Here is a 12660-nt window from a genome sequence, read left to right as displayed (position 1 = left end):
CTCTTCCAGAGGTCCTGAGTTCAATTCCCAGCAACCACATGGTTGCTCACAATCATCTGTAATGAGATCTGGCACCCTCTGCTGTATACATAATAAGTAAATAAAAAAAAAGAACCCACCATTATAGATACTTTAATTATTATTTTAGCTAGTTTTTTTCAAAGCATGGTAACTTAATACTAACCTGAAGCTGTATTTTTTTCATATACCATTCCCCTTTTTTTTGTGCAGCTGAGGATCGAACCCAGGGCCTTGTGCTTGCTAGGCAAGCGCTCTACCACTGAGCTAAATCCCCAGCCCACCATTCCCTTTTGTTTGGAATCTAAAAGGCTGGTATGTTATGGAGCTGAAGGAAGCACTGTTTATGAAGGTACTGCAATGTACAACCTTGTCCTCAGGACCTCACTGCACTCCAGCCTGACTTGCCCCCAGAACCTGGAGCTCTGTTTGCTTGGATTTCTTTTGATGAAGTTCGCCAGTGCCAAGAGAGCAATGCTTTAGATAGGCAACAAGCACTCAACAAATGTGTGACAGGAGGGTGTATAAATGCCTCCTATTACTGCATGAGAGCTAGCATCTGCCACACATGGCTCCAAAGACACCCTGAGGGATGTCTCTCGAGAGGCACCAAGCACCAGTGGCTCACAGGACTAACTGACCTGGTAATGGAATCTTTTTGGCTATCCCCGCTTTGTAGGTGCAGACTTGAACAATTCTCCTATGTTCCCTTCACCTCCACTCTGATCTATGGTCAAGTTACTCCCTCACTGGTAAACACACTTGCACAGCTGCTGTCTCTTGTCCCTGCTCTCCACTCCCCGCAGGCTTCTTTCCTGGGGGCCTCTGGTTTGTCTGGCTCTACTCATTCCACCTTTGCCCCTAGAAAGAACCTTTTGCAGGCCAGTCCCTGGTAAGGGTCAGGTGTTGTCTGGCTCAACCTTCCTTCACTGTTCCCCAGCACTGCTGTTCATCAGGTCTATAGTGGTTATTTTAGAAGCCAAACATCAGACTTTCTCAGACCTACAGGGGAGCTTTTCCCTTTTAACAATCACACAGTGTAGAATGGGAAATTTTCCCAGATTTGGCTACAGTTTCTAGTAGGGGACATTTAGCAGCGGCCTGACCTTAAGCTATTTAGCATCAGAGCTGCCGCTGCAGTTGTAACAGCCACAAATATACCTGCTCATTCTAAACATCATTTGAGGCTGTATGACTTGACTTCTACAGTCTAGACATCTTTTCATGAAATGCAATCTGGCAGGACAGTGAAGTCTGATGTAGTACAGAATATACCCCTTCACATGGTCCCAGAGTTTCACAAATGAGGAAAAGTTGCATCCTGATGATGTTCACCTACTGTTTCAGATTCCAAAGTTACCAGGTGTGGAAACCCTAATGGGAACGTTCAGTGTAGGACTCCAAGGCATCCTTTAGTGGTGCTACACTGGAAAACTGTGTTGTTTATGCTGGGGATCTTCTAGGAGGCTAATATATCAGCCCATAGTGCCACATATACAGCAGCCTAGAACATGAACCATGGTAAGACACAGAAAGGCATGGTGTGTGAACTCAAAATAATCTATGGAATAACAAGTGGAAGGACACTGTTGAAAGATACCAATAAAATTTTGAGAAGTTTGAATGGGACACGTTTTAAACATCATTTAAAGCTTATAGTTTAAAAGGAAACTTTTAGTATGTATGCAAAAGAAAAGTTCCTAATTTATAAATTTATGCTTAGAAGCATTCTCACAGTGCAAACAGATATGTGTCACATGGATTAAAATATGCAGGAAGAAGCCACCAAATGACTTACTGTAGTTCCTCCACCCAGCATGGAAGCTGCTCTCTTGAGGACTAACCCACAGATTAGTTTTTGAACATCAATAAGTGAAATCTAAAAACTGATAATTTATGTGTCTAGTTTTACTTTATACTGTAGAGACCAGTCATTGCTACATGTAAAAGTAGCTTTATTGTATATGCCCCACTCTCTGTTCCTGCAGTTTCCTTACTTATTCTGCTGATGGACCTTTTGGGAGTTGTTAAGGGTATTAAGAATGGAGCTATTATTATTGTACATCTGTAAGTCATACACGTGTGTGAAAATCTATGGTTTAAAAACATAGAACCATGGAGTATAAGTGTGATCAGTACTGTTACCTAATCTCAACTTTTAACATAGATGAAAGTGTTTACATTCCACCTGGTGAAACTCTGAACAGCATCAATATTACTTATTTTGTTGAGTGTATGTTAGCAACTAATCATATTTCTAATAGTTACATACTGGACAGCTCATTAAGATTGAATTCATTTCCTATGTTAATGGCTTATTGAAGAACTTTTTTTTTTTAAGAGAAAATAAGGTGCTTATTAGGCATTTTGGTCTCAGCAGCACATAAGTAACTGTTACATGAAGTTAGTACCAAGATTGTGTCATTTCTGTGTCCGTACTGACCATGTGACTCTCAGGCCTTTGGAGCTTATCAGTAAGAATGCAAATCTGAAGATGTGTAGGTAAAGGAACCCATAAAACACTACCACCTCTACTACATGGAAGACACTAGATTTCAGAAGACCACAACAGGGACAAAAGCACAGACAGTAACTTGGTCCTGAGGTTCCAGGGAGAGCAGAGTCCCTCAGGACCTGCACTGGAGGCTAATGTTACATTGTGTCAAACAATCTGCCTCTAAAATTTGAGTGAGTACAAATCCTAAAGTAATAGATGAATGGTCTTGCAGTGCTCAAGCTTTGGAATGGTTATTTACAAAACAGAACAAAGACCTGGGAGCAAAAACTGTGGCAGAGAAATGTAAAATACATAAAATTTGATAGAAAGGAGTAGATTTAATATCATGGGCAAAAAAGTACAGGAAATAAAGCATCTGTAAGTCTGATGCAAGGGAAACTCCCACAAGTCTATGAGGATGGCCTCAGCTAAGACTCCTGGCAGCAGTGGATGCATAGCCTGAACTGGCCGTCCCCTGTGAGTGGATTGGTGACTACCCCAATTATCAGCAGAGAGCCTTCATCTGGGACTGATCCAGGCAGATTCGGAGACCCACAGCCAAACTGGGCCAAGCTAGGTGAGTCCTGCAGAGGAGAGGGAGGAGGGGTTGTAGGAGCCAGGGGTGTCAGGGACATCACAGGGAAACCCACAGAAACAGCTAGCCTGCCTCACAGGAACTCACAGAGTCTGAATCAATCATCAGGGAGCCTTCATGGAACCAATCTAGGCTCTCTGCATATATGTGACAGTCGTGTACCTGATTATACATGAGACTCACAACAATGGGAGCGGGGCTCTCCCAGGTGCTTTGGCTGGCACTGGGGAACCTAGTCCTCATGCTGGATCGCCTTGCCTAGCCTGAATACAGGGGAAGTGCTTGGTCTGACGGCAGCTTGATATGTCAGGCTTTGCTGATGCCCCTGGGAGTCCTGGCCTTTTTTGAGTGAATACGGAGAAGGGGTATGTTTAGGGGAGAGAAGAAGACAGATGGAAGGAGGGAATGGGAGGAGGGGGAGAAGGGAAGCTGTGGTGGGATGTAAAATATATACATTAATTAATTTTTAAAAAGCATCTTTAATCTTTAAACAGTAAGAGTAACATCAATAAAGAGAATCGGGGCTGTTTGCAATAGGGCACAGAGAAAAGCATCTCGAGGGCAAAACTCCACCCACTGAAAAAGCCAGGGTATAAATCCATTGAAAAGACTTTCATTCATAGAGAAAGAGCAGCAGGGCTGCCCTACTTGTCAGGGCCACCGAGCCAAGTACTTTCCTGGTCATGATGCACAAGCACAGAGAGGGAACAGCAACTCGAGTCCACGCAAGTCTAGATACTTGTTCACGTGGAAACGGAAGCTGCTGTTGTTCATGTATGTTAGATTGGCCTGTGTGCACAGCAAAGAATTTACAGGACGGGGAGGTCTGCACCAAGACTGCTCAGAAAAGCTGATGAGGCCAGCCAATGTGCAGTAGCAGCACAGGTAGGGAGTCCTTCATGAGTCGGTGCATGAGGATGTGAGAGTGGTAGCGAAGACAGCATGGAGACCTCTGGAGGGCAGAGATGCCAGAAATAGGAGACACCAGCCAAATGAGTGGCCAAAAGAAAACCCCCCATGAACTGCAAGCAATAGGGCCACCCATCTGAGGCTGCCAAGCTAGCTGAACGTCCCATGGCACGACACACAGATTTAATGTCAGCCTGCTGGTTTTCAGCTGTTCATATTCTCTCATTCCCTTCTGGAATGGGAAAACTGACTCTGAGTCATTGTATTTTCACTTTTTTATGTTCTTAAATTTGATTAGACCACATCTAGATTTCCTTGAATGTCTGTAGAAACTTGGAACTTCTAAACAGCTTAAGAATTTTTAGGACACTAGGCATTCTTGGGATTGAATAAATGCATGTGATGCTTAGAGATGGTCATAAGGCTTTGGATGCCAGGGTTGAGTAGGACGGCTGGATGTCTTCCATAGAGTCATGCTTTGAGCATTTGTTCCCCAATTAGTGGCATTCTCCTGAGAGGCTACAGAACGTGAACATGTGTGGGGTTTGCTAGAGGACATCAGGTCACAAGGACCTTTGAGAGGTCCAACTGCCCCTGTTCTGGGGCCCACTTTCTCCGTCTGCAGGTCTGGCACAGTGTATGCAGCCTCCACCTCATGTTCCCATTCTTCCTGGAGAGGTTCTGCTGAGTGTTTTCGTTAAAGCAACACAACAGTTACTGTAACTGGCTACATAGTGAAGCAATGACTTAGGAGACCAAGTAAGATGAGCACCTGTGTAAACATTTTTCACATGGTCTAAGGAATGAATGGGGGATGCAGCGACCTGGTGTCTACTGACCTGAAAAACACCATTATGTAATCCACTAAAAAGAACAATGGAGAAAATAAAGCACATCTCTAAATATTTTTAATACTCAGAAACCTAATATTAAACTTTAATTCTACAATGTTTTCAACTCTACTTTCAGTTCTGTAGCAAAGATTTCTTAACACTCTAATCTGATGTTAGAATTCTTAATGATATTTAAATTAACTTCTGAAGGTTAAACTTACTACTGATGGGACACTAGATACTTGTTCAATTTTTCTCATGCTGTATTTCATATTGTTGTCATAGTAGTTTACAGACTTGAAGAAATATTGTATGTGTGTGTTCTGTAGTGGGCATAATAATTTTTAGGATGTCAGCACCAAAGTGGTCCTTACTCTAAAGTAATATAGATTATGTGTTTATGCATGGGTGCATATATGGGGCAAAAGCAGTAAATGAAAAGATGTGTTGTTTTATAAGAAAACCTATTCTTACTAGAGGATAATCATAACTTCATTTAAGAGGGAGAATGTTTATAGTATCGATGGATAGAAAATACACTTACCACTTGTCCATTGTGTGGGTTCTTATGAGCATATGGAGGTCCACGGATATGATTCCACATCTGGCCAGACGTCATAGCAAAGACTATACACTGCAAACCAGGGTACAATATTTCAATACATAAGCCAGGGAATGCCAGAATAATGCATTTAAAAAGTAATGCTCACCATTAAACTTCCATTTAAGAATCATGTATCAGCTCCCACAATAGAAAACAAGTCAGTTTACTGTAAGATCCTGAGCATATTACTTATTCTATCTGCATCTTTAATTCCACAGCTATGAAACTAGTTCTCCCCAAGAGATACAGTGATGGTTAAATGACATAACATGTTAGGCCCCTGGCAGAGTGACAACCAACAGCACTTGCCAACCCGCCAGTCAAAAGAACAGCTGAGCTATGAGGAAGCGATAAAGACCATGATCCTCTCTCCATCTTCCCAACTTCATCTGCACACTAGCTGGGACCATCCAAAGCTAATGTCCTTGGGTTACCAGAGCCCTGTCTCCACTACTACATAGCTGTTTTCCACAAAGTGCCTCAATACAAATCCAGACCTGTAGAGACGGAGGAAGCTATGAAAAGATGCATTCAAGCATAACTCCTAGGGGTTATTTTCATATCTGTTGGCTCTCTACCAGAAAAGTTTATTTGGCATGTAATCTTGATATCACAGCAGTAATGTAGGGGTGGTAATGAACAAGAAGTCACACACTGGCCATGGTAACTTATGGCTATGTGAGTTATACTGAATAATTACTTTAAAATCCATAAACTCAAACACACCTCTAGAATAAAATGTGTGCCTCAGGTCAGAATGTTACTCTTTTGGCCCTGTAATGTGCCCAATTACTCAGCTTCCTAGCTCTGGTAACTACCTGTCTCAACAAGGGTTAAAAATAGCAGTACACAACAATCCAGCTTTGTGTGGTTTGTTTGTTTGTTTGTTTTGTTTTGTTTTTAAAAAGAGAACACAAAGAAGGGCATTATGTGGTACATCTTTGGAGGATATAAAAGCTCAGAGAACGAAGTTGGATTATGTTCTATAACTGTGTGTAAAACAGTTTCAGCAGAAAATAGTAAACTAGTTTAGAGAGGTTAATCTGAATTTTCTACTTGCCTTGTTGAAGGTAACTCTAAACTAGCTTTGTTTTCTTAGAAGCCAGAACTGATGTGAGCAGAGTTGAATAGGACATTTTCTGAAGCCAGATATTTACAAATATTTGTACATAAACTTAAGACAATATACTAAAATACTAGGTCTACTATAAGTAGAGAAAATATTTAACCATCTAAAAATACAGTTTATGATGCAATTATGTGAGAAAAATTAATTCTGTTTTTAATTCATATATTAGTTTCAGTGAATTTAGAGACTGGTGAGTTAAAATTTTGTGCTAAAAGACATATACTGTTTCAAGCAGAATGTATTTAGGGATCCTACAAATATATATATATAGTAAGACAGGTGACCTCTGTTGCTTTAATAGATAGCCAGACACTAGAATTCTGCCAGTTGGAGGCTTGGTCTTCACATGGACTAAGTCTGCAACTAAAACTCCCCCATGCATCTCCCTGTTCTTTGCCTTCGTATACTAACTGCTTTGTTAACCCAGTTCTACTATGGTTGATGAAAAGACATGGCTAAGGTTAGACTTCGGGGAGATACATCACATGCAGTATGGAGAACAGCTTGGAGAAATTAGCAGGTGAAATTACAGTGGTCTATCCCATGTTACTGTAAGAACTGGGAGGACAACCGTATAAGAGGTGGAATCAATGGATCCTGATGGTTGACTGTCCTGACAGAAAAGACTCAGAACTACAACTAAAAACCCAGGTATCTGGTTTCTTCTTTATCCTTGAGGCAGGGTCTCACAGTCAATGTGTAAGCTCTGTTTGGCATGGAAGTAACTACATGGTTCAACCAGGCTTGTGACCCATAGTTTCCACCTCCTTGGGTCTAGGACTACCGTGGACACTATACATGGCATGGTTACTGGTTTCTGACTTGAGCAATAGCGTAATTTGAAGAGCTACTCAGAGTGTGAGGATGAGGCTTGCAAGAGTAAATAAGGAGGTATAAAGACTTGGAATTAAGTTTAAAAAGGTAACCACAATATGTCTTCAAAAGACTCATTTCTGGATCTGGCTCTGCAGCTAAGAGCAATTGCTGCTCTTGCAGCGTACCTGGGCTCAGTTCTTAGCACCTACCTGGTAGCTCACAGACCCCTGCACTTGCAGATAAAGGGGACCTCATGCTCTCTTCAGGCCTCCATGGGAAGCACCAGAACATACCAGTGCATATACATACAAGCAGGCACTCATACATATACATAAAATCAAATCTTAAAAAATTCATTTCCAAAAGAAATTTACTTCCATATATTATATAACAATGGAAGTAAAAGGAAGCTACCTGGTATCATTACTATAGTATGAGAGGAAATTAAATTACCCAAGAACACTAGGTAGGATGAGATTAAAACAAGGCCTAAGAAGAACCCCAGAAGATGACTCAGAAATACGAGTCATCACAGAAATTGGAACCCAGAGGTCTGATGTAGGTGGAAAGTGTTACATAAATAGTAGGCAAACAGTATATTTTAGAAAATGAGGTCATAGTGATCTGCGATCATCATAGTCTGGGTCAGGTCAAACATAAAGCAGCCTGACAGGCCTCAACTTGAGGGTGGAAGGTATTCATTCACCTGGGACATCTATATCACCTCTTCCCAGGCTCAGGGAACATGACAGGAGAGGAGTCAGAAAGAACACAAGAGCTGAGGGGTAGAGAGGAGTACAGTGAAAGCTGTGTGCTGGACATGACATGATGCTGTAACAATAAACTCAACAGCACAGAGGCATGCACAGAACAATACACACTGGGCCAACCAACATCCTATCACAGGATTTTAGAAAGAAAACTATAATTATAATTATACTCCGGCCTGCTGCATTGCCAGGGAATCAGTTACAAAGGGGAGACTTTACAATGATATTGAAAGAAGAGAGGATGGTTGGAGTACTACTATTGAGTAAGTGAGAAGGGAAATAATCTAGCGCATGAATGAGAGGTGTTAACCTCAAATGGTTATAGAAACTGTTCAGTGTCAACATAGTCCAAGACACAGGAGATACATCTATGAAACATGGTGCTGCAAGGGAGTCTGCAAATCTACATCAGGAAGAAACAAATCTTCATTTGTAATCATAAAAAATTACATAATCACTGTCAACTGTGCATTTGGCTGCCAGATCAAAACCATTTTTGTAGCATATGAACTTCTCTCAACAAGACAAATACATAAGTTTTCCTAAGATTTCCACGTTATAGAATTTAGCCAATATATGAAAATGCAGAATTACTTCTAAATTATGAACATATTAACATATTAATATAGCATTAGACAAAAATGTAAACATGTTTTTCTGGTACTCAAGGGAAAAAATGACCAAATTTTCTTAAACTTTAGATATCAAAATTAAGCAACAACACCATTTATGGTAGGTTATTTAAATTTTACAAATTACCCTTAGTTAATTATTTATTCAGGAGTCCAGAAGCTGGAGTAATAAACATAATGGAACCTTAAGGAAAGGATTCTCTGCTGAGCCAGCTGTGGGAGTGACAGACATAATTACAGAAATCCTGGACTCAACCAAGTTGTGGCAATTTTCACAAGACACAAGAAAATCCTGAACTAACAGTCTTCTAAAATACAAGAGATGCCACGTTTATGCCAACCAGCCTTTAAGTATGACATGTTTCTCTCTTTGGTCTTAACTGCGAAAATGTCATCATTTCAGTATATTTCTTAATCTGGATATTTCAATTTTTGCCATTAATATGAGAGGGACTTTTACTAAATGATTTATTCAGAAAATGAATAATTCGTGAGAATAGTGTCTATGAACCATCACAAAGTGAACACTCTTGTAAATTACAAAAGAAAACTATAAAACACTGCAATCATAAGACAAGAGCCCCCTTTGTCACTCAGATAGCTGCCCAGATAGACTCCAGTGGGCGGGCAACTTCTTGAAAATGCTGCAGTAAACATCAATGCAGGCTCTCTTTCATAGATGCAATGAAGCTTTACCCAAGAGGAAGAACTAACTGCACATACGCCAAAGCAGCTGCAATGCTAAGCATCCTCTCTAATACTTGGGATTAGATGTGGATACGTGCATAACCTTGTTGAGGCCTGGGAGTGCCATATAACAATTTAATTTTACAATGCCTTAGAGATTAAGGCAGATGAATGTATTTTCATATGTTTAATGAAGTTTGGACATGAGGTGACAGTGTGAATCATTTGTCTTCTGTATTTGGTTACATACTTGTGGATCCAGAGTCTTCTTTAAATATAGAACAAGTAAGACTTAACAAATGGACGGTTTTCCTTTCGTTTCCTTAAGTGTCACTTAGCAAACAGTTCTTAACTTTAATGTAGCTCATTTATTTCTTCTATTACTGTTACTTCATCTTCTACTCTGAGATATTCTTGTCTAATAATGAATACCTACACTTTCTGTTGAAAGTATTTTGCTACTAACTAGATTCAGAATTCAGTTTGTTCTCTTATACATGGCTAAAAGTGAGAGAAGTTCATGTTTTTCACAGCTCCACTGCATGTAAAACCTATTTGTCTCAAAAGAGTCAAATGCATGACTGTAGAGCCAAAAACCTGTTTATAGACAACACCTGTATTCTAAATATCTTGCTATGAAATGAACATTACAAAAATTTGGTCTAGGATCTACAGTTTTTGTTGGCTTTTTGTAAGTATACATTTTTGACCATTGTAGCTTTTCTTTCATATAGTCATGCCTATTCTAGTCTTTGCCCTTCACATTTTCAGAAACATTAGCATGTCTTTTGTCAACTGTCACAAAAATTTTCCAGAATTTTCTCACAGTTGAAATGTATATTCTTACAGTGTAGAGTCATCCAATCTGTGATCCCATTATACCTTTGCTTAAATCTCTCTTATTTTAAATAATTTCTTTAAGTATAATATAGTAGTTGTCAGGATAGTTTACTTACTGTTTACTGGACTGACAGAGGAGTGATGGTATAACAATGGATGATTTCTTTAAAACTTCATTTTCTTTGGTTAAAGTACTGAAAGACTTTATATTGTTAATTTATGTATATTGACTATATCAACCTTGCTAAATTATAAGTATAGCTCTAATATTTCTATTCATTCTCATTCATATTCTCTTCCCACCTCCACTTTTGCACATCCAGAGCCCACAATAAAACCTCCAATAAAAGCATCTTATTCTTCATCTCAGAGATGTCAAAATTTGTGAACTAGGATGTTTACAGGTTTCCCTGTCAGAATAACTGATCCCTTCCTAACTAGCTTTCATTTTCTTTTATTCCAAATGAGTGCTGAGCCTAGCAAATTCTCATATACATAAGATCATGACATTTTTTGTTAGTGTAGAAAATTACATTAAATTCATATTAAAGTAGCATTCTATTATTGAAACAAATATAACTTATATTACTGTTATTATTTAATACTAAAAAAATCAATATTTTGTTTGAAATATTTCTATCTATATTCATGAGGACTGACCTATTATTTTCCCATTTTTAAATGTCTGGGTCATAACTAAAAATCAGTTATTTTGTTTCAGAAAGCTAAGACTATTTGCATTCTTATTCATGAAAATCTTTATATGGTAAGAATATTTCTCCTAAATTGTCTGGGAGAATTAGCTACCAATTATTTTAATGTGAGGGTTTTAAGAATGGACTCAATAGCATACAGTGCAGACAATCTCTCTCTGATCCCTTGATTTGGTTTACTAAATTCACTCGTTTATTAATAATTGCCAGTTACACTATTGATGTGCACCTCTTAATCTAACAGGTATCTACTGAGTCATGGCTACATTATGACCCTGATATAGCTCAAATCTTTGTCTTATTAAGCCTCTGCCAGAAACTGGGTCCCCCAATTGAATTGTCACATCACAGTATTAAAGAGGAGTTTACCTTGCTTCTGGTGTTTTAAAATTATTTTGTTCTTGGCAAATGTGTTAAGACACTACACATCTGAACTTTTTGCCAAATACTTTACTTATTTTTTTTTTTTTCTGTCTCTCTACGGAATCAGATATTTGGATATTTAAAATTTCATAAATTTGTAAGCATCAGATTGAGACCAAAAGTGAGGCTAAAGCTGACACACTGTAAACAGCAACAGCAAAAGTCACTCAGAGAAAGCTGCTCATCCAAGGAACAGCTTCAGAGGTGGTTCCAATGGGAACTATTTCAGGCTCGGAGAGCTGTGTGTTAAATTTCCATCCTGGAAAACTAAGAGCTGAGCATGTTATCAAAGCACTAGCATCACATTAATACACACAGCTGCCTGACCTTGCTAACTACACAAGGAAGGTTCTGAAGGCAAAGTTCACATCCCAGTTTTATCATGGCTTAGCTTTGTGTCACCCTAAGGTCCTTGAAAGTTCTGATTATACAGATTTTCAAATTCACTTGATATTCAATAAATACCTGAATAAAGGAAAGGTAAATGCATTAAAACCACAACTGTTATTCTAAAACTGATCTAAATTAAGGAGAAGTCAATAAAGAAGGAAAAAATAAAATGTACTAGCTCAACAGGAACCTTAATGGCACAATACTAATGAAAATACCCATGTCTTAAAATTCCATTATATCTAAACCATCCATTCACTTAACTTCCACTCATTCAACAAATCCTTACTGAGCACTTTCATATGCTAAGCACAAGTCTACTAGGATAGATTTCCTCTCTCATAGTTGTAAGGGATACAGACTTTTTTAGTCTTTGTATAACTGGCAAACATTCAATAGAACTCAGCATAAAGTGGCATCCCTCTCATAAAGAGAAGTTTCTAGAACCCTGTGATAAACTAAAAGCACTCCTTCTAACATGTATGTTTATTTGTTTAAAAAATGAACAAAATAGGAAAACATGCTTTATCATTTCTAAGTTCTATATTTGTTTTAAAGATACATCTACTAAGCATCAGAGACAAACTTTACAGTAAAAAAGTTTTTTTTTTATTTTGCTTCAAAATTCAAAATTTAAATAAGATTCCAAGTATTTTAAGGCCTTATAATCACCAAACACTAATTGTTAGTAAAAAAAAAAAAAAAAAAAAAAAAAAAATCAAATGTAGTTATAGCTTTGAATCTGTGGGTTTCACATGTAAATTCAGTTCACCAGAGATCAGAAACAATTTTAAGAAATTTTGA

General features: G+C 38.6%; 1 protein-coding gene across 2 annotated transcripts in view; it reads right to left on the bottom strand.

The window, feature by feature from the left end:
• The window catches only part of Tusc3 (tumor suppressor candidate 3), a 168454-nt gene that overhangs the window by 51543 nt on the left and 104251 nt on the right, over positions 1–12660 (bottom strand). For both annotated transcript variants that reach the window (XM_036166563.1, XM_036166562.1), the window contains exon 6: positions 5397–5486. In XM_036166563.1, the coding sequence (XP_036022456.1) occupies positions 5397–5486 (90 nt within the window). The remainder of the gene's footprint in view (positions 1–5396; positions 5487–12660) is intronic.

Source organism: Onychomys torridus, chromosome 17 (genome assembly GCF_903995425.1).
Source record: "Onychomys torridus chromosome 17, mOncTor1.1, whole genome shotgun sequence".
NCBI classification, from domain to species: Eukaryota; Metazoa; Chordata; class Mammalia; order Rodentia; family Cricetidae; genus Onychomys; species Onychomys torridus.
The sequence above is the reverse complement of the archived record's forward strand: the minus strand, read 5'-3'. Positions and strand labels throughout refer to the sequence as shown.